Source organism: Scyliorhinus canicula, chromosome 23 (assembly GCF_902713615.1).
Source record: "Scyliorhinus canicula chromosome 23, sScyCan1.1, whole genome shotgun sequence".
In the NCBI taxonomy this organism is placed as follows: domain Eukaryota; kingdom Metazoa; phylum Chordata; class Chondrichthyes; order Carcharhiniformes; family Scyliorhinidae; genus Scyliorhinus; species Scyliorhinus canicula.
This window is the reverse complement of record NC_052168.1, coordinates 11,676,801-11,699,594: the sequence shown is the minus strand read 5'-3', so window position 1 is coordinate 11,699,594 and position 22,794 is coordinate 11,676,801. Positions and strand designations below refer to the sequence as shown.

Below are 22,794 nucleotides of genomic sequence, written 5' to 3'. Positions count from 1 at the left end.
CCATCTGAGGTCACATGACTCTAACATTCACTTATATACTAATGAGACTCCTAGTGGTCAGTCGGTGAATTACAACAGAATCATGCTATCACTACAGTCGGCATCTACTTGCTCAGGTTATTTGGCATGTCCACAACGAGTCTTACCAATTCTTGCAGATGCACCAGTGAAATCTGGCTGCATCACAGCCTGGTATGGCAACTGCTCAGCCCAAGACCGCAAGAAACTGCAGAGAGTCGTGAATGCAGCCCAGTCCATCACACAGATGGACAGAAGATACAAAGGTTTGAGAACACGCACCAACAGATTCACAAACAGCTTCTTCCCCGCTGTTACCATTCTCCTGAATGACCCTCTTATGGGCTGAACTGACCTTCCATCGCATCTTCTCTATTGAGTAGCAATACACTCTGCATGCTTCACCCGATGTTTTTCCATTGCGTATTTATTGTATAGTCTATGTTTTCATGGGTGGAATTATCGGCCTGGACTGGACACCGAACAATACATTTCACTGTAACTCAGTACACGTGACAACAAATCTTAATCTAAACTCATCATTAATATTTGTGGACTTTGAGATGTACCAACTGCCTGTAAATAGGAGGTCACTGTGCATCAAAGGCTTTTGACAAGGCCCCACAGAAGAGGTTAGTGAGCTCATGGTATTGGGGGGTAATGTATTGACGTGGATTGAAAACTGGTTGGCAGACAGGAAGCAGAGAGTGGGAATAAAGGGTCTTTATTCCTAATAAGGGGGTATGGAGAGAAAGCGGGAGTGGGAGACTGAATTTGCATGATCGGTCATGATCACATTGAATGGTGGTGCAGACTCGAAGGGGCTGAATGGCCTACTCCTGCACCTATTTTCTATCTTAACCTGAGGAAGGAGCAGCGCTCCGAAAGCTAGTGATTCGAAACAAACCTGTTGGACTTTAACCTGCTGTTGTAAGATTTCTTACTGTGTAAAAGGAGACCTTGTGTTACAGAGGGAGGTGCCCCTATCACTGGACCATAAGCTCCGGTTTGAATCCAACCCCAGGACTTGCTGGCCACAGAAGGAGTGTTCAATACGGTCCCACGGGCTGGTAACCAGCTCGGGAATCCTTCCCCCTGCTATACCCCAAAGGGGAAAAAGGTGTGTGAAGATAGGCTAAAAAAAAAACTGGATTTAAAAGAAAAACAAACACTTCCTTCGATATGAAATACTTTACGTTGGAATTGCTGTTTCGGGTCGCACTTTGGGCTTCCAGTTAATGATAAATAAGATATTCAATGGTTGTAGGTCTAAGTCCCACCACAGTCGAATTTTGTTGGGTAGAGCTGCATGCACCAAATATTTTCACAAATGGCGGACAGCTAGAAAAGCTTCCAGATATGATGTACCATTCCCCCATGGAATTTACCGGGTCGAAATGCTGGCCCGGCATGCTCCTTGCCGCTGCCCCTTGTAGACAACGTGCTCCCCCGCTAGGGACGGGGTATCTCAATTAACCCATTCATGTGTCGGGCAGTAAGGCACCGACGAGAGCAGGAGCCCAATAGGGATCTACTGGGTGGTGTACATATCGTTTGTGTAAATAAAAATTTGTTTCTTTTTAATCGGCGTGGACTCCCCATGTCCTTATTAAAGGAGCCACCTCTGAAATTAGCTGGATCTCTCTTGACAAATAAATAGTCAAAGATGACAGTGGTATGGTGAGGTAGAGTGTGGTGCCTCTCTGTCAGCGCTTCCCAAACTGTGGGTAATGACCCCAGTGGAGTCCCAAGATGAGGTTTCGTAGTGGTGAGCTGCTATGAAGCTTGGACTGAGACCCAACAACTGTAAGGCCCCTTTAAATCCTTGGGTTGTTTGTTTGTGGTAATGGACTACCTTCTGTCGCCCCTCCACCTCACCAACTGAGGCCTCCTCCCCACCCTCACACCCGCATTCAACAACCCTCGTAGAGCCCCAGATTTTCACTTTGGGATGTTGCCAAGTCTGAGACATCAAAACCCCAGGGCCAACATGGCAATCCTCATGACGCACAGCTTCCCTACGCCAATTGGATGAGGCTTGACTGTCGGCCAAACAGCCCACCCCTCCTCCCCCTCAGCTATTTCCAATATTTATATATCTGCTAAAGAGGAATGTTCAAACGAAAAACTTCTGAGCCATTCTTCTCAATATCCCTATGATTTTTCTCCAGGATTCCACACTTAGCAGCGTCCAGGAGTTTGAGTTTTGAGCCCTGGAGCCTCCAGGTCAGTCCTGGAGGGTTGGCAACACAAGGTTTAGAACATAGAACATAGGAAAATACAGCACAGAACAGGCCCTTTGGCCCACGTTGTTGTGCCAAACTTTTGTCCGAGATTAAGAACAAATTAATCTACACCCCATCATTCTACCGTAACCCATGCACCTATCCAATAGCTGCTTGAAGTTCCCTAATGTAAAATAAATCTCCCCCTGGGGGGGTCACTGGCTGGTCCATCATTTTTTTTTATTGCCCTTGAGAAGATGCCGAGCAGATTTTCTCTTTGCTCAATGTTTCTACTCCGGGGTCCACCGATGCTGAAATGCAACCCCACCCCACACACCCACCCCCTGGTGACATTGCCGCTTTAAGAGCGCCCTGAGAGTGTTTACCGCTTTAAGAGCGACACCGGCCCGGGAGGAGAGAGAGGGGATCTCGCGAGAGTTGAAGTTGGATCCAAGATGGCGGCTCCGGCGGAGGAGGAGAGTCTGGAGTCGCGGCTGAGTGAGTGAGGGCGGCGGGAAAACCCGGGCCCCGGTACACCCGGAGGGGACGGGATACCCGGCCCGATTACACCGGGGGGGGGGGACGGGGAACCCGGACCGATTACACCCGGTGGGGCGGCGGGACTACCAAGGGGCTGAGAGGCAGAGTCAGGATCTGGCTGCTGGGAATGTTCTGGAAGGCGGCTGGGACTCGGGGCCGCTGGAGCTCGGAGCCGGTCCCGGGAGCGGGGGTTTGGGAGCGGGGCGGGGGTTTGGTAGGGGTGGTGGTGTTGTTGTTTCTTTCCCCCGGGGGGGGGGGGGGGGGGGGGGGAATGTTTAAATGCAAAGGGGCGTGATCTGGTGATGCGGAAGGACCAGTGATGGACAGGTGCCTAAGCCAATGGGGCGGCTGCAATCTGGACGGGGCGTGCGATCCTGGCCAATCAGTGCGCAGGTGGGCGGGACTTCCTGTCCTTATGGCTGAATGGGGCTGGAATTCACCCCACCTCATCTCCCCCTCTCTCCTCATCTCCCCCTCGCTCCCCACCCCCTCTCGCCCTCACTGAATGGCGGAGCAGGCTCGAGGGGCCAGGTGGCCTACTGCTCCTAGTTATGTTCTCCTCCCCCACCCTCATCTCTTTATCCCCTATGCCCCCAATCTCATCTCTTTCTCCCCTATGCCCCCAATCTCATCTCCCCTACCCCCCCAATCTCATCTCTTCCTCTATCCCCCCCAATCTCATCTCCTCTTCTACACCCCCCAAATCTCATCTCCTCTTCTACCCCCCCCCCAAATCTCATCTCCTCCTCTACCCCCCCCCCCCCCCCCCCCAAAATCTCATCTCCTCCTCTACCCCCCAGTCCAAAGATGTGCGGGTTAGGTGGATTGGCCATGCTAAATTGCCCTTAGTGTCCTAAAAAAAAAGTAAGGTTAAGAGGGGGGGGGGGGGGGGGGGGGGTTGTTGGGTTATGGGTATAGGGTGGATACGTGGGTTTGAGTAGGGTGATCATTGCTCGGCACAACAACATCGAGGGCCGAAGGGCCTGTTCTGTGCTGTACTGTTCTATGTTCTATCTCATCTCCTCCTCTACCCCCCCCCCCAAATCTCATCTCCTCCTCTACCCCCCCCCCAAATCTCATCTCCTCTACCCCCCCCAAATCTCATCTCCTCTACCCCCCCCCCCAAATCTCATCTCCTCTACCCCCCCCCCAAATCTCATCTCCTCCTCTACCCCCCCAAATCTCATCTCCTCCTCTACCCCCTAAATCTCATCTCCTCTACCTCCCAAATCCCATATCCTCCTCCGCTAAACCCCCCCCCCCCCCCCCCCCCCCCGGATCTCATCTCATCCTTCTCCCCTACCCCCCTGAAATCTCATTGCCTTCTCTCTCTCTCTCCCCCCCCCCCCCCCCCCCCCCCCTTTCCTGGTCAGGGTAACTAAATATTCACAGGTATCTTTCCAGGTCCTGAGCTCTGAACTTCACCCCACCCCACCCTCCTAACCGTAAAACCCCCCTATCCCCTCTACTCATTAAAATCATAGAAAAGCTATATAGGAACTAGGAGCAGGAGTCGGCCATCTGGCCCCTCGAGCCTGCTCCGCCGTTCAATAAGATCGTGCTGGATCATGGCTGGTCTTTTTGTGGACTTGGCTCCAGGGTGGCACAGTAGCACAATGGTTAGCACTGTTGCTTCACAGTGTCAGGGACCGGGATCGATTCCTGGCTTGGGTCACTGTCTTTGGAGTGTCTGCACGTTCTTCCCATGTCCTGCGTGGGTTTCCTCCGGGTGCTCTTGGGTTTCCACCCACAAGTCCCGAAAGACGTGCTTGTTAGGTGAATTGGACATTCTGAATTCTCCCTCAGTAACTTCATTGCAATGTTAATGTAACCCTACTTGTGACACTAATAAAGATTATTATTACCTGTCCGCTCACTCTAAACTTTTATTTCTTTACTGTTCAAAAATCTATCTACCTTTGCCTTAAAAGCATTTAATGAAGGAGCCTCAACTGCTTCACTGGGCAAGGAATTCCACAGATTCACGACCCTTTCGCTGAAGAAGCTCCTGCTCAACTCAGTCCTAAATCTGCTCCCCCTTATTTTGAGGCTATGCCCCCTAGTTCTAGTTTCACCCGCCAGTGGAAATATCCTCCCAGCTTCTATCCTGCTTCTATCCTATCTATTCCGTTCATAATTTTATATGTTTCTATATGATCCCCCCCCCCCCCAATTCTTTTAAATTCCAATGAATATATTGCCAGTCTACTTAGCCTCTTCTCATAAGCCAATCCTCTTAACTCCGGAATCAACCATGAATCTCCGCTGTACACCCTCCTTTCTCAAGTAAGGACAACAAAGCTGTACACAGTACTCTAGGTGTGGCCTCACCAGCACCCTATACACTTGCTACACAACCTCCCTGCTTTTAAACTACATTCCTCTAGCAATGAAGGACAAAATACGATTTGCCTCCTTAATTACCTGCAAACCAACTTTTTTGCGATTCATGCACAAGGACACCCAGGTCCCTCTGCTCAGCAGCAGGCTGCAATTTTTTACCATTTAAATAAAAGTCAATTTTGCTGTTATTTCTACCAAAATGGATGACCTCACATTTACCAACGTTGAACTCCATCTGCCAGACCCTTGCCCACTCACTTAAACTATCTATGTCCCTCTGCAGACGTTCAGTGTCCTCTGCACACGTGGCTCTACCTCTCATCTTAGTGTCACCTGCGAACTTTGACTCATTACACTTGGTCTCCAGATCATCCATGTAAATTGCGGACACGACACTGATCCCGGAGGCGCACCATTCAGCTCATCCTGCCTGTGCCAGCACAAAACAGAATAATAATAATCATCGCTTATTGTCACAAGTAGGCTTCAATGAATTTATTGTGAAAAGGCGGTGCGAAAAGAAGCTAGCTGCTCATTTAAATCCCAATTTCCAAATCCTGCTGCGTAGCCTTGCGGGTTACAGCACCTTGGGTGCAGATCCAGGTGCATCTTGTAATAAGGTCAGAAAATGTTCGCTACACTCGGGAGGTCCAGCAGCATCTGTGGAGAGAGATGCAGTGTTAGTGTTTGGAGTCCGTATGACCGTTCCATGAGTTGACCATTTCAGCCTCAGCGGCCAACTTAGGCCGTGAATTCCGGACGCCCACCGGCCTCTGGGCGAGAAAGCTTTTCCTCACGCCCCCTCTAATCCTCCTTCCAATCACTGTAAATCTATGCCCCCTAGTAAGTGACCCCCTCAACTAGGGGGAAACGACTCTTTCCTGTTAACCTTGACTACCCTCAACTTTGTACGCCTCAATTACTTCACCCCTTTATCCTCCTCTGTTCTAAGGCTCATACTCATTGGAGTTTAGAATAATGAGAGGTCTTATTAAAACATGTAAGATTCTGAAGGGGCCGGACAGGGTAGATACTGAGAGAATGCTTCCCTTCGTGGGGGGTGTAGAACTCTTATCGACTGTTGCAAATAACTGTCTGGCCCACTATTGCCCTTTAGGGACAGAAATCTGCCATCCTTGCAGAGGTGAGAAGAATTCTCAGGGTCCTGAGTCTTTGGAACTCTTTTCCTCAAAAGACAGTGGAAGCAGAGTCTTTGAATGTTTTAAGGCAGAGCTGGAAAGATTCTTGGCTAACAAGTGGGTGAAAGGCTGTCAGGGGTTAGGCAGGACTGTGGGATTGGTTACAATCAGATCAGCCATGATCTTATTGAATAGCGGAGCAGGCTCGAGGAGTCTACTCCTTCTAATTCATATGTTACCCGGTCCGACCTACATGTGACTTTAGACCCACAGCAATGTGGTTGACACTTTGGTACCCTCTGAAACAGCCTAACAAGCCACTCTGTTCAAGGGCAATTAGGGGTGGGCAATAAATGCCGGGCCCAGCCAGTGACTTCCGCATCCCCGTGAAAGGAAAAAGATGCTAGAGATGCGTTCAAAGACAGAGATGAGGAGGATTTTCCTCTTTCAGAGGGTGGTTAGTTATTGAAATTCTCTTCCCCGGTAAGCAGTGGAGGCTGTGTCGTTGGCGGAGTGACCAGCTCTCATGGAGAGCATTAAGGGCCACTCTGCTCTGGGGGGTCTGTCAGAGGTAAGGGGCGTTGGTGGTGCTGCCAGGGCTTGGAGCACAAACGGGTGGAGAGCAGGGACTGCGTGTGCAGGAGATTTTAAGGAAAAATCTTGTTCTGGCATCATTCGACCTAGGACACTGGCCCCAAATATGAGACAATTCCGTAAAAGAAAGCACGGTAGCATGGTGGTTAGCATAAATGCTTCACAGCTCCAGGGTCACAGGTTCGATTCCCGGCTGGGTCACTGTCTGCGCGGAGTCTGCACGTCCTCCCCGTGTGTGCGTGGGTTTCCTCCGGGTGCTCCGGTTTCCTCCCACAGTCCAAAGATGTGCGGGTTAGGTGGATTGGCCATGCTAAATTGCCCGTAGTGTCCTAAAAAGTAAGGTTAGGGGGGGGGGGTTGTTGGGTTACGGGTATAGGGTGGATACGTGGGTTTGAGTAGGGTGATCATGGCTCGGCACAACATCGAGGGCCGAAGGGCCTGTTCTGTGCTGTACTGTTCTATAAAGGACGCTTTGTCACGCTGGTCATTGAATTTATTCAAGGCTGCGGTAGAAAAATTTCTGTTTGCCAACGGAGTTGAAGGTTACGTGGAGTTAAGGCCACCTCCGATCCGCCATGATTTTACTGATTGCCAGAGGAAGCTCCATGGGCCGAATGGCCTACTCTTTTGCTATCTCGCAATTCCCTGTCACATGCTTCTTAAAACCTACTGCTCTTGACTAAGCCTTTGGCCACTTGGCCCAATATCCAATAGAACATTGTACCTCGAGCGAGTTGGGAGTACGTTCACCTTTGAACTGCAAAGTTCCGGTTCCTCTCCAGGACCTGAACACAAAAGTCCAATCCCGACACTGGCCGATTTGTAAACGAAGATGAGAATTTTAAATTGGCGGTGATGTGTATGTTGGTGAGCGCAAGGGTGAGGGTGAGTTAGCATACGGGTGGTAGAGTTTAGGCTAATGAGCAATCCTGCAGGAGTTTTACTGGAGTTGCTAGAACAAAGAAAAGTACAGCACAGGAACAAGCTTGTGCCCATCATGATGCCCTAACTAAATCAAAAACCTTCTGCCCTTACTCGGTCCACATCCCTCTTTCCTCCCTATTCATGTACCCATCCAGATGCCTCTTAAATGTTGCTAATGTGCCTGCTTCCAGCGCATCCTCTGGCAGCCCGTTCCAGGCACCTACCACTCTGCATGAAAAACCTATCCCGCATATCTCCCTTAAACTTTCCCCCTCTCATCTTGCATAATAATAATCATCTTTATTGTCACAAGTAGGCTTACATTAACACAGCAGTTAAGTTACTGTGAAAAGCCCCAGTCGCCACACTATGGCGCCTGTTCGGATACATGGAGGGAGAATTCAGAATATTCAAACTACCTTTCAAACGTCTTTCGGGACTTCTGGGAGGAAACCGGAGCACCCGGAGGAAACCCACGCAGACACGGGGAGAACATGCAAACTCCACACAGATAGTGACCCAAGCTGGCAATCGAACCTGGGACCCTGGTGCTGTGAAGCAACAGTGCTAGCTACTGTGCTGCCATGAACCTGTGTCCCCTTCTAACTGACATTTCCATCCTTGGATAAAGCCTCTGGCTATCCACCCTGTCTATGCCGCTGGCAATTTGGAAGGCCACTATCAGGTCTCCCGTCAGCCTCCGTCTTTCCAGTGAAAACAATCCTAGTTCATTCAACCTCTCCTCATAGCCATCGCCCTCCAGACCAGGCAACACCCCCGGTGAACCTTCTTTGCTATTGGTATTTTGTTCCCTCTGAGACTTTACCGCACAGAAATCTAGAGCCCGACTAGAAAATGTCTAAACTCGTTCGGCTGCATTTGCCATGGCCGGATTTTAGTGACAGATGAGATGCAAATCTCTGACCTTGTTTCGGAGGTGCCTTTTCTAGTGCTGGTGTTATTGGGCTACCAGTTTCTTCATATTGATATATCTGTTCTATAAGTTGTGAGTTATCCTCAAGGACGACGACTCTTTCCCAACCAGGTTTTACTGTAAATTCGCTGTTCATGAGAGTTTTAAATGTTGAATGTTTCAGTACGTTAAAGGGAGGACAACAGAATTGTTACTCTGATGCAGCTAATCCTGTGTCTCGCTTTGAGTGATGGGAATCTATTTATCGATGTCTTGCCTTGAAAAATGGGTCATTCTGGAGGTGGAATTGAATTACCAACTGCGACCTGTTCAAAGCTCATTACACGTAATAACAGAGCTCTGCTAATGGGGGAGGGGGAAGAGACATTTGTTCAGGGCTGGGGGAGACCACAGCTGGAGTATTGTCTTCAATTTTGGTCTCGCTATCTTACAAAGCATTTAATTGCCCAGGAGGCAATGCAGCGACCATTCAGTAGATTGCTCCCAGGGAGGCTGAGTAACTTTGGCCCTATATTCTGCGGAATTTATTATTTAAAAAATAAATTTAGAGTACCCAATTCATGTTTCCAATTAAGGGGCAATTTACCGTGGCCAATCCACCTACCCTACACATCTTTGGGTTGTTGGGGGGGGGGGGAACCCATGCAAACACGGGGAGAATGTGCAAACTCCACACGGACAGTGACCCAGAACCTGGATCGAACCAGGGACCTCGGCGTCGTCAGACAGCGGGGCTAACCCACTGCGCCACCGTGCTGCCCCTGCGGAATTTCGAAGGATGTGAGGTGATATTACTGAAACTTACAAAATTCTGATAAGAACTTGACAGGATAGACTGAGAGGTTGTTTCCCCTGGCTGGGAACCTAGAACACGAGGGCTGTCTCAGGATAGTGGCGGGGGCGGGTGGGGTGTTGGGGGTGGGGGCAGTCACTTAGAACTGAGATTGAGGAGAAATTGCTTCTTTCAAAGGGTTGAGAATCTTTGGAATTTTCTTCCCCAGAGTGTCGTGGATGCTCCATTGTTGAATATATAAATAAGGCTGAGATAGACGTCGCTTGTCTCTGAGGGAATCAAGGGTGAATATGGAGTTAGGGTGTAGAAGATTAGCCATGGTATACTGAGTGGAAGAACAAACCTGAGGAACCCTATGATCTATTCCTGCCCCGAGTTCTCACATACTTAACTTTAACTCTATAAAGTGTCATTTTAAAAAATAATTTAACTTGGTACATTTGTAGTAAAGTGTAAGATAGTAATAGTCTTTATGTCACAAGTAGGCTAACATTAACATTGCAATGAAGTTACTGTGAAAAGCCTTAGTTGCCACACAGAGGGAGAATTCAGAATGTCCAATTTGCCTAACAAGCACGTCTTTTCGGGACTTGTGGGAGGAAACCTCGGAGCACCCAGAAGAAAGCCAGGCAGACACGGGAGAACATGCAGATTCCGCACAGACAGTGACCCAAGCCGGGAATCGAATCCAGGTCCCTGGCGGTGTGAAGCAACAATGCTAACCACTGTGCTACCATGCCACCCATAGTATATGTTGTTCTATGTTCACGAGGGAAATTGGGGAAGACGGAAGTGTGATTATTTCAATGGTAAACTCCGATTAGCCAAGTGGCTTTTATAAAAGCTGCTCGCTTGTTCCCCTCTAGTAATTGCTTCAGGGAGGGCCTCCAGGGTGATATGGAGGACAAATTGTTTCGCTCCCATCCAGGATATTTGGGGCTGCTGCTGTCTCCTCACAATTCACTGACATTCATTGTGAAAACCTAGAAGAATATAAACTGATGTTACAATTTGAGGTCTGAAGACACAGAAAAAAGTGCCAATGCCTAAATGTTAAACACTGCGGTCCGATCCCGATATGCCTTTTCCCCATTAAGATCTGACTTAACACCAGAGCATTTGAATTTACCAATTCAAACAATACCAATGTGCCTTATCACTAAATCACAGAATTTACAGTGCAGGAGGAGGCCATTCTGCCCATCAGGTCTGCACCGACCCTTGGAAAGAGCACCCCACTTAAGCCCACACCTCCACCCTATCCCTGTAACCCAGTAATCCCACCAAACAATTTTGGACACTGAGGGGCAATTTATCATGGCCAATCCACCTAACCTGCAGATCTTTGGGCTGTGGGAGGAAACTGGAGCACCCGGAGGAAACCCACGCACACACTGGGAGAACGTGCAGACTCCGCACAGACAGTGACCCAAGCTGGGAATCGAACCTCAGTCCCTGGAGTTCTGTGCCAAGCACTGTGTCACCATGCCGCCCATTGCAGCTAGTTTAAAATCACCTGATTTTCCAACCTTTTGGGAGTGTAATTAAGTGAAGATGGTTCTGTGGCTGCATCGTAGAAGTGCTAAAATATAGTTTGAAGAATTTTCAATGGACTCCCTCACCATACTGATTTGGTAGGGAAGAAACAGAAACAAGATGTACAATTTAGCAATTTGTATCTGGCCTATGTACCGTAAGGGTACAATTACTTCTTTCCAAATCTTTTACAGGTGGATGAACAAAACCCCTTTTTAATTGATGCTTGGGTGTCAAAGCATTCCAATAATTACAAGGTTCACGTTATTATTGTCAGCAGTCTTTCTTCAAAACAAGTATCAATTCTTGAGTACAGTGCTCCCATTTGCCCCTGAATGGTTTTAGCTTCAATAATTAAAATATCTTGTTCAATTTGATGGCCCAGTTTCAGGTTGTTTTTTTTTTTGCTGAGCTTTATTGCAGTACAGCTCCGAAAATCTTTCATGTTGTTTTTATCCTGACTGTGTTAAAATAACCAAAAGAGCAATTAGCAGTAGAATGATTGATCGCTTTATTTCGGGGCTGACAACTCTGGATTTAGTTGTGTAAATTCTGGAGGCCTGGCCATGAATTGGAATCTAAACTAAGCAATGCGAAAGTAGATAAATACCCAAATGGGGTAAGGCTACCTTTTGTCGGTCAAACAAGCTTCCTGTAGAATTAAATCTCCCAAAACTCTCTTCTTCTCTCTCTTTCCGCGCGCGCCCCCCCCCCCCCCCCCCAGCAGCTGTTGAAGGTTAAGAAATAATTATTTTCTAAATTGCAGATTATGACTAAACATGTGCCTGAGGCAGTACATCGTTACAGAGTTTGATGACGGTGTATTTATGCTGCATATTCAGCACTGTCGAAAAGTGGGTTTGTTTCACACCATTAAACGCGAGTGCCAAGTCTTGAGTATCGTCAAAAACAGTCAGGTCGGACCCTGACTGTGGATTCAGGCCTGGTTTACACTGTAGCTGCAGTGTACGGTGCAAAACAAATGTACTTCACAGCGTTGGTTTAGTAATAATATGAATGCATCCTGACAGTCAGATTGGGATGTTACAAGGTGTTAATGCAGTAGTGAGTGAGTAATTACCATTGCCCCAGTGTTGGGATGTTTAGCTGCCTGACAACATACCTTTAAGAGTAACCTTCTGCATAATGTGTCAAAAATTATGTTTTATAATTGCTTTTTTTGCCAGACAGAATTGTAAAAACGATTCCGTGAACAAATGGCACGATATTGGATTAAATGCTGTCTGTGCAGAGTGTGCACGTTCTCCCCGTGTCTGCGTGGGTTTCCTCCGGGTGCACATTTCCTGCCACAGTCCAAAGATGTGCAGGTTAGGTGGATTGGCCATGATAAATTGCCCCTTAGATCGGGTTACGGGGATAGGGTGGCGGTGTGGGCTTAAGTTGGGTGCTCTTTCCAAGGGCCGGTGCAGACTCGATGGGCTGAATGGCCTCCTTCTGCACAATAAATAAAATTCTATGATACTGAGTGTTGTGGGAAGGAATGCCACAACTCCGTATCAATTAACTTGCTGTTGACGAGCAGTCGGAGTAGTTGATGAAATGAAATGAATGAAAATCGCTTATTGTCACGAGTAGGCTTCAATGAAGTTACTGGGATGCTAAAACATTGAATATTTTCAAGAGGCGGCTAGATATAGCACTTGGGGACAATGGGATCAAAGGCTATGGGGAGAAAGCAGGATTAGGCTATTGAGTTTGCCGATGAGCCATGATCGTGATGAATGGCGGAGCAGGCTAGAAGGGCCAAAAGGCCTCTTCCTGCTCCTATCTTCTACGTATCTATGTTCAGGATGGACCATAACCCAGAGAAAAATTACTTTTTGTGTGGCTTATCAAGGTTTATTGAATCCCAGGATGTTTTGTATTACTGTGTGGCTTGTGCCATTCATAATCCCAACAGCCAAAAGTTCCAAGTGTCTTGTTGCGATGAGTTCAATTGCGCATTTCCCTCTCTGGGCACTATAGAGTATTGGTTCGCTGCAGGTTGAAGCCTCAAAAGCTCAGGGTTTAATTTTGCTCCCCCACACCACCACCATTCTAATAATAATCTTTATTAGTGTCACAAGTAGGCTTATGTTAACACTGCAATGAAGTTACTGTGAAAATCCCACAGTCGGCACACTCCGGCGCCTGTTCGGGTACACGGAGGGAGAATTCAGAATGTCCAATTCACCTAACCAGCATGTCTTTCGGAACTTGTGGGAGGAAACCGGAGCCCCCGGAGGAAACCGGGTGTTTTCTTAGAGACATTTTCAAATAAGCTAACTTAAGACCCAATTTTTTACTTTTATGGTGACTAACTGTGCATGAAAGGAATGGACGCCAGTTCACTTTGATGAAACTCGTGCCTTCGAAAAGACCTGATTTTAAAAGTAAACCCAGTAGCATTCAGCTCATTGTGTTGCGAATCCCTGTGGGATCTCCACAGCTGAACCGCTCCTGTGTGACAGTTCAGCTCACTTGCTGCAAAGGCAAAAATAAATGTTTTTGTACACATCGCTAAGCAACTAATCACCTGATCTTGTTTCCCTGCACTGGGTGACATGAACATGTTTTTAATAAAAAAAATTGTTCAGGGATGTGGGTGTTACTGGCTAGACCAGCATTTATTTCCCATCCGTAACTGCCTTGTGAGAGGAAGGTGGTGGCGAACTGACTGAACTAGTGCGGTCCACGTGCTGTAGGTACACCCACAGTGCTGTTAGGCAGGGAGTTCCAGGATTTTGACCCAGCGACAGTAAAGGAATGACTAATATATTTCCAAGTCAGGATGGTGTGTGGCTTCCACGGGACCTTGCAGGTGGTGGTTAGGAGTCATGTGTTTGCAGGTGCTGTCAAAGGAGCACTGGTGAATTGTTGCAGTGCGTCCTATAGATGGTACACACTCTTGCCACTGCATCAGTGCTGGAGGTGTGAATTTGTAAGGTGGTGGTTGGGGTGTCAATCTAGCGGGGCTGCTTTGTCCTGGGTGGTGTGGAGCTCCTCGAGTGTTGTAGGAGCTGCGCTCATCCAGGCAAGTGGAGAGTATTCCATCACACTCCTGACTTATACCTTGGGGACAGGCTTTGGGGGCATGTACCTTGTAGATGGTGGGCAGGCTTTGGGGAGTAAGGAGGTGTGTTACTCACCACAGAATTCCCAGCCTGTGACCTGCTCTTGTAGCCACAGTATTTATATGGTTGGTCCGGTTCAGTTTCTGGTCAATGGTAACCCTGCCAAGATGTTGATTGTGGAGGATTCAGAAATGGTAATGCTATTGAATGTGAAGATTCTCTTTTGTTGGAGATGGTCAATGCCTGCCACTTGCCATTTATCAGCCTGAATGTTGTCGATATAGAAATGGACTGTTTCACTATCTGAGGCATTGTGAATGCTGCTGATCATTTTGCAAGCATCAACAAACATCCCCACTTCTGATGTTGTGGAGCCAAGCAGGGAGCAGGTTACTCTGGATTTGGGGCTGTGTATTGATGACCTCATAGTTAAGGATCCTCGCGGGACCAGTATTACGAGTTCAGTTATTTGGTTGTAAAGAACTTGAATATTGCAGAAAAGAAGCTTTTCACCATGTACCCATGAGGACAAATGCAAGAATGTCAAATTTCAAACAATCACAACCATTTGTACTACAGGAGAGAGTCATAGAATCCCTACAATGCAGAAGAGGCCATTTGGCCCATCGAGTCTGCACCGACCCTTTGAAAGACCACCCTACCTAGGCCCAATCCCCCACCCTGTCCCTGTAACCCCACCCAACCTTTGGACACTAAAGGGGAAATTTAGCATGAGCCGTCCACCTAGCCTGCTCATCTTTGGACTGTAGGAAGAAACCGGAGCATCGGAGGAAACCCATGCAGACATGGGGAGAACATGCAAACTTCACACAAGACAGTAACCTGAAATTGGAATCGAACCCAGGTACCTGGTGCTGTGAGGCAGCAGTGCCAACCACTGCGTCACCCCAGAATCAGAAGGGTGCTGATCAGCTGACAGGTCGACCTGATTGGGCGAGGCGTTGCCATGGAGAAAGGATCTCGGGACTAGAGGCTACCCAAGCACCTGGGTAATTACTGCTTTGTTTTCAACATGGCAACACCTCAGGCAACAGAATTGACTTGCTAAGCAATCAGCATGCTTTCCCACCTGTTGTATAAATTGCGGTTATTGTTTGAAATTTGGAATTCTTTCATCTGTCCTGATGGATGTGAGACAAAAAGCTTCTGCAGCATGTGTCTCTTTTCAGTGATCTCTTTTCAGTGATCTAATTTATTCTGCACTGGCCTATTTTTGGAAAATAGAAACTAATTCAGAAAAATGATAGGCACTGTACACTCGAACAGGCAATCAAGGCCTCGCCTTTATATTTCCGCTCAAGGCATGCTTCTAGCATTGCATTGTCTTTTGCACTGGACTGTCAACCTGTATCATGTGCTTAAGTCCAGGGTGTGGTTTGAACCCACAAACGTCTGTCAGAAACCATGCAATTGACTGACCCAAGCTAATGTCCGCCGTCTTTTGGAACTAGTTCATGTTATGGTAAAAGTTTTTATGAACCCTCCCCTCCAACGCAGATCACAAATTGTCCTTCGTGTGACATCCCCCACCTGTTGCACGAGTGACTGCAGTTCTCCGTAAGACCTCGCAAAGGCAGTGAACACTGGCTTCTGAGCAAATCCAAATGGATACATGGATTGGGGGCAGATTACATCTTGAACTTTATGTCCGGTTCTGGCCACTTGAGATGCTGGACCGAGTCATGGAGGTGTTGCAGAGCAGAGCCACACTAGGCTGATACCCAAACTTGAAAGTCACAATAATCAGCAAGAAAGAGAGCGACCTGGGCTCTTTGGCATTTTGAGACGCGTTCTTGTACAGCCGCGCAGGTTTGCAAATGGCCCAGTTAAAGGAAAATTCAGATGATTATTTTAAATTGAGCTGAGAATTGAGATGGAGTCCGAGGCTTGGATTTGTAAATAGTAAATTGAGGACTGACTTTTATATGGGCACGTTAGGTGTTAAATTGATGCTAGATCTGCCAAGCTTTACTGCTGCTGTTCTGGGCTGGGTAGGAAATGGAGCTTAGGTGTGTTTAGCAGGCATCTTGATTGTTTTTGTCTCCTTTCCAAAAATGCAGTTGGATTATTTTTCCATGTCACAACCAGTGGAAACTAATTGACCTTGTCATGTGACTTTGCACTCACTTTGCAGAGGCGGTCAAACATTGACACACAGAAAGAGGCCATTCGGCCCATCGCACCGATGCTGGCCCTCTAGCGGAGCAGTTGGAACAGTGCCACACCCCTGCCTTTTCTCCACAGCCCTGGACATTTTTAAGTCGCAAACAGTTGACAGAAACTTAAATTCTGTATTGGGTGGGGAAGTGACCGGGATTGAGTATGGTTTACAGTATTGCAAAGCTCACAAGTAATATAAAAGCCACCACCGTGCATCATCGACATGTAGGGCGGCACGATAGCACAGTGGTTAGCACTGCTGCTTCACAGCACCAGGGTTCGATTCCCGGCTTGGGTCACTGTCGGTGCGGAGTCTGCACGTTCTCTCCATGCCTGCCTGGGTTTCCTCCAGGTGCTCCGGTTTCCTCCCACAGATGTGCTTGTTGGGTGAATTGGACATTTCAATTGGGTGACCAAGCATGTGGATGAAGGTAAAGCAGTGGATGTAGTGTACATGGATTTTAGTAAGGCATTTGATAAGGTTCCCCATGGTAGGCTTATGCAGAAAGTAAGGAGGCATGGGATAGTGGGAAATTTGGCCAGTTGGATAACAAACTGGCTAACCGATAGAAGACAGAGAGTTGTGGTGGATGGCAAATATTCAGCCTGGAGCCCAGTTATCAGTGGCGTACCGCAGGGATCAGTTCTGGGTCCTCTGCTGTTTGTGATTTTCATTAACGACTTGGATGAGGGAGTTGAAGGGTGGGTCAGTAAATTTGCAGATGATACGAAGATTGGTGGAGTTGTGGATAGTGAGGAGGGCTGTTGTCGGCTTCAAAGAGACATAGATAGAATGCAGAGCTGGGCTGAGAAGTGGCAGATGGAGTTTAACCCTGACAAGTGTGAGGTCCATTTTGGAAGGACAAATCTGAATGCGGAATACAGGGTTAATGGTAGGGTTCTTGGCAATGTGGAGGAGCAGAGAGATCTTGGGGTCTATGTTCATAGTTCTTTGAAAGTTGCCACTCAAGTGGATAGAGCTGTGAAGAAGGCCTATGGTGTGCTAGCGTTCATTAGCAGAGGGATTGAATTTAAGAGCCGTGAGGTGATGATGCAGCTGTACAAAACCTTGGTCAGGCCACATTTGGAGTACTGTGTGCAGTTCTGGTCGCCTCATTTTAGGAAGGACGTGGAAGCTTTGGAAAAGGTGCAAAGGAGATTTACCAGGATGTTGCCTGGAATGGAGAGTAGGTCATACGAGGAAAGGTTGAGGGTGCTAGGCCTTTTCTCATTAGAACGGAGAAGGATGAGGGGCGACTTGATAGAGGTTTATAAGATGATCAGGGGAATAGATAGAGTAGACAGTCAGAGACTTTTTCCCCGGGTGGAACACACCATTACAAGGGGACATAAATTTAAGATAAATGGTGGAAGATATAGAGGGGATGTCAGAGGTAGGTTCTTTACCCAGAGAGTAGTGGGGGCATGGAATGCACTGCCTGTGGTAGTAGTTGAGTCGGAAAATTTATGGAACTTCAAGCGGCTATTGGATAGGTACTTGGATTAGGGTAGAATAAGGGAGTGTAGGTTAACTTCTTAAGGGCAGCACGGTAGCATTGTGGATAGCACAATTGCTTCACAGCTCCAGGGTCCCAAGTTCGATTTCGACTTGGGTCACTGTCTGTGTGGAGTCTGCACATCCTCCCCGTGACTGCGTGGGTTTCCTCCGGGTACTCCGGTTTCCTCCCACAGTCCAAAGATGTGCAGGTTGGGTGGATTGGCCATGAAAAATTGTCCAAAATTCTATGATTAACCTAGGACAAAAGTGCGGCGCAACAGCGTGGGCCGAAGGGCCTGTTCTGTGCTGTATTTCTCTATATATTCTGAATTCTCCCTGTGTACCCGAACAGCGTTGGAGTGTGGCGACGAGAGCATTTTCACAGTAACTTCATTGCAGAGTTAATGTAAGCCTACTTGTGACAATAATAAAGATTATTATTAACCGTTTTCAAAGTGCTGTAGATGGAATGGCAACAACTCAATTGTGACTTTGGCATTGTATTATACCAGTAGCAGAAATAAGAACGATAGTATCCTGGCCCCACAATAGCGACGTAATTTGAGTGTCCGAAGTAATTAATATAACTTTCCTCTTTTTTAAGATCTTCCCTTTTTACTGTGCCATTAACATATTAAAACGTCCCTGTTGTGTGTTTCAATACAGAATGTGGCACCTGGCCCCACGAGATATTAGGACAGGTGATGAATAACTTGTTTTAAGTTTCATGAAGCGTCTCACAGGAGGAATAAGATGGCTGAAGCAGAATCTTTCGGGAGGCAGTTTCAGAGCTGTGGAGCTCTCATTGTCTTGATTTTGGTTGTAGTCTCACTGTTGAAACTGAGGTTTGCTGCCTGCTCTCCTACCCTGACTCATTCCTTGCAGCATCCCATACAGTTCACAGGCTTGAATTTCACCCACCACTTGCTGATCCACTTTTCCCAATCGCTGCAGATTATCGTATAACCGGAACTTTTCTCGGGGTCACACAATGCAAAGTTGCTCCTCCTACACAATGTAGTGATCAAACAGGAATGGTAAGATTTTTACTGAGAAGCTTAAGGCAGTCACGGAAGGCCTTATACGGTAGAGACCTAGAGGAGTACAAAAAGTACAGGGGTGAAGTAAAACATGGAAATTAGGAAAGCAAAGGGAGGATACGAAACAATATTGGCTGGTAAAATCACAGAAAATCCTAAGATAGTTTATCAATACATTTAAGAACAAGGGAATAACTAAGGAAAAGAAAGAGCCAATCAGGGATGTACATGGCAACTTGTGGGTAGAATCAGAAGATGTGGGCAGGGTTGTATAGAATCACAGAGTTCCTATCATAATATAATCTTTATTGTCACAAGTCGGCTTACGTTAACACTGCAAGGAGGTTACTGTGAAAAGCCCCTAGTCGCCACATTCCAGAGCCTGTTCGGGTACACAGAGGGAGAATTCAGAATGTCCAAATTACCTAACAGCTCGTCTTCCGGGGCCTGTGGGAGGGAACCGGATCCGGCACTCGGAGGAAACAAACGGAGAACATGCAGACTCCGCACAGACAGTGACCCAGACCTGGAATCAAGCCTGGGACCCTGGCACTGTGAAGCAACAATGCTAACCAGTGTGCCACCGAAGGAGGCCATTTGGCCCATCATGTCTGCACCGACCCGCCAAAAGAACACACTACCCAGGCCCACTCCCATGCCCTATTCTTGTAACCCCATGCAACCTGCACACCTTGGGACACTAAGGGGCAATTTTAGCCTGACCAATACACCTAACCTGCACATCTTTGGACTGTAGGAGGAAACCCATGCAGACATGGACAATGTGCAACCTCCACGCAGATCATAAAGGCCGGAATCAAACCAGTGACCCTGGCGCTGTGAGGCCACGACCGACTTTTAAATGGATGCAGACATGTGCAACCTCCACGCAGACAGTCATAAAGGCCGGAATCAAACCTGTGACCCTGGCGCTGTGAGGCCACGACCGACTTTTAAATGGAATGATGCAGTCTTCCGACCAGAAAGCCGCAGCAGGGAACAGGTTGCATGCCCAGCACATACACTGACGTCACGCATCCTGTATGTCCGTGCTTTTGGCACAAAATCGTGGAGGAGAGATTCCTCCATTTTGTTTTGGCTGCGAGCAAGCGAGGCAACAGGACTGTGAAGAACTGCAGATAGATTGTTTTGTTATCAGGAAGTGAGGGCCAGAGACACAAATCGGCCAGGATCTCGTAACTGAATCTGCTGGAGAGAGCTGTTAATGCAGCATTTGCTCCATACCTGAAAGAGAGAATGTGCATTTGTCTATCGACTTTCCCAACCTCAAAACAATTTGCAGCTAATTAACTACTTTTGAAGCATGTTTGTCGGCGTGTTGTACTGCAGTACAGTGTTAGTCTAGATGTGCTCAAATCAATGCAATGGGCAACATTTTGAGCGGAGAGGAAATGCTCACATAGTACAGACTCTCGAACCGTGTTTCCGCAATCCTTCAGGCAACAACGATCTATTTCCACAACGATCATGGTTAAACAATCAGTCTGTAGTATTTGAAACGTTTCCCTGACCTGTGCTTCCATCAAACACCGTGTCCTCCAGGGAGCTGGGAATCTGTGCAAGGGGAGTAGATCTTTCCTGTGTCATCAAAAAACGTTTTACTTTGGATGTTGTCAGATGTCGCTGCATTTTTCATGAGCCAGGCAGATGCCTGGGGCAATATATTCAGAAGCCTGAATTTATAATTGGAAATGAATCTTCTGAATGGTGAGAAGAGCACAGCCTGTTGGTGCTTTAGTGTAGGAAGTGATAATATGCCAAGATTAATGTGCTTTTCCCATGAGGTAAGATAGATTTTGACTTCTCTGCTGTTTTTCACCCTCCCTGTGCTGAAGTCTGTGTTTCTTGCATCCCTGAGTGACAGCAGCCCTCTCCTGTCTTGTCTAATTGACTTTCCTTTACATGCGAGTCCAGATAGCAAAACGTGGATAGAAGGGCCATTTGAACAGCATCAAAACTCAGCCTGATCCATCTTCACCCAGCATACATGTGTGTGGGCCCACATCCTCTTCTCCTCCCCGGCTCCCGTTCCGAGACCAGTTAACCAGTTATGACACCCAGTTGAGATCAGCTCTCTTGGCACAGAACATAGAATCTTGGACCGTGAGCGTTGTTTGTCTGACTCCCATGCTGGGAAAGGGGGTTTGATCACAACTGTTGGGAGGGGAAGGAAATTAGCATTTCAAATTGATTGCGTGCAGAAAGCTTACAAGGAAGAGACGGACTAAAATAAATCTCTAAATTTACCATTAATTGTTAATTGTTCCCTGGTCTAGAACTTTTCCAATTTGCAGTAATAAATTTGTGCATCAGTAACTTAAGTTTAAAAAAAAAAAAGATTTGCATTTATATCACTCCTTTCATGACCCTTCAGATGTCCCAAAAAAGAAGTACGTTTTGAAGTGTAGTCACTGTTGTAATGTAAGAAATAGAGCGGCCAGTTTTGTGCACAGTAAGCTCCCACAAACCGTATAGTAAGCTTCTACAAACAGCAACGTGATAATGATCAGGTCATCTGAACTTTTGTGATTTGGGGGGGGGGGTTAAGTATTGGCCAGAATACAGCGAGAACTCTGCTGCTCATCTTTGGAACAGAGTGCTGGATCTCTTTGCATCCACACAAACAGGCAGATGGAGTCGCTGTTTAACGTCTCATCTGAGGGACGGCACCTCCGGCAGTGCAGCATTCCTTCAGTGCTGTGCTGCGGAGTCGGCCTTGATGTTTGCGCTCAAGCCCTAAAGTGGGATTTGAACCTGGAACCTTACCACCCAGAGGTGAGTGCTGAGCTACAGGCGTCACCACGTAGCCTCAGCATGCACCCTTCTGATTGTAGTCTGGCATTTGTCACCCCAATCCTCATTGCACCATCAGTCACTGAACCCTTGGCTACCAGACCATCAGTCTACAATTCTGTTCCTAAACCTCTTCCGTCTTTCTCTTCCTCTTCTTCCAAATCTATTATTTGACTTTCCCCAATCGCCTTGTCCAACTGGGATCTTCCGAAGCTCTTTGATTGCGTATCATGAAGAATGGTGCGGTTTAAATAAAAATAAACCATGGGTTTTAATAGTGATTGCAATAAAAACAGGCATGGTGAAAGTTGTAATACAGGATCAGTAATCAAATCAATCTGCACCGTTGCCCTGATGGCTCTGTGACGAGCTGAGTATTCCTTACCAAGACTAATCCCAAGTTTGACCCTTGGATCACAGCACAGTGGGTAGCACTGTTGCTTCACAGCTGCAGGGTCCCAGGTTCGATTCCTGGCTTGGGTCACTGTCTGTGCGGAGTCCACACGTTCTCCCCTTGTCTGCGTGGGTTTCCTCCGGGTGCTCCGGTTTCCTCCCACAAGTCCCGAAAGACGTGCTCGTTAGGTAATTTGGACATTTTGATTTCTCCCTCTGTGTACCCGAACAGGCGCCGAAATGTGGCAACTAGGGGCTTTTCACAGTAGCTTCATTGCAATGTTAATGTAAGCTTACTTGTGACAATTAAGATTATTATTATTATTATGGTTCTTTTTGTTGATCTTAGCTGGAAAGTCAGTAGAGAAGTTACAATTGGTTGTTGCATACCAAAGGTAATCTGGGGGGGGGGGGGGGGGGGTTGCGTGGGGGCGCCACAGTTGAGCTAAGCCGTCCTCGAGGCTCATCTAGTCAACTGAAATTATTCCTGCATGAAGTTGATGACTTGGGATGAGGTGAAAAAGTTGGCAACAGGGGGAAGAACTGTCAAATTATGATTCATCATCATAGAATCCCTCCCGTACAGAAGCAGGCCACCTGCTCTCCTCTCCTAATGATCAATTAACCTGGTGAACTTTCAACGCCAGTCACCTGAGAAATGATTCCTGGTTACCGTGCCTGCAATGTTAAAAAAAATTTAGAGTAACCAATTATTATTTTTCCCAATTAAGAGGCAATTTAGCGTGGC

At 47.3% G+C, this 22,794-nt stretch overlaps 1 protein-coding gene across 1 annotated transcript in view; it reads left to right on the top strand.

Annotated features, from left to right (window-relative positions):
* Positions 1–2,675: 2,675 nt before the first annotated feature.
* Positions 2,676–22,794, top strand: part of gga1 (golgi-associated, gamma adaptin ear containing, ARF binding protein 1) — a 53,201-nt gene continuing 33,082 nt past the window's right edge. Inside the window, exon 1 of the mRNA XM_038783498.1 lies at positions 2,676–2,741. Coding sequence (XP_038639426.1) covers positions 2,699–2,741 — 43 coding nt within the window. The 5' untranslated portion in view covers positions 2,676–2,698. The remainder of the gene's footprint in view (positions 2,742–22,794) is intronic.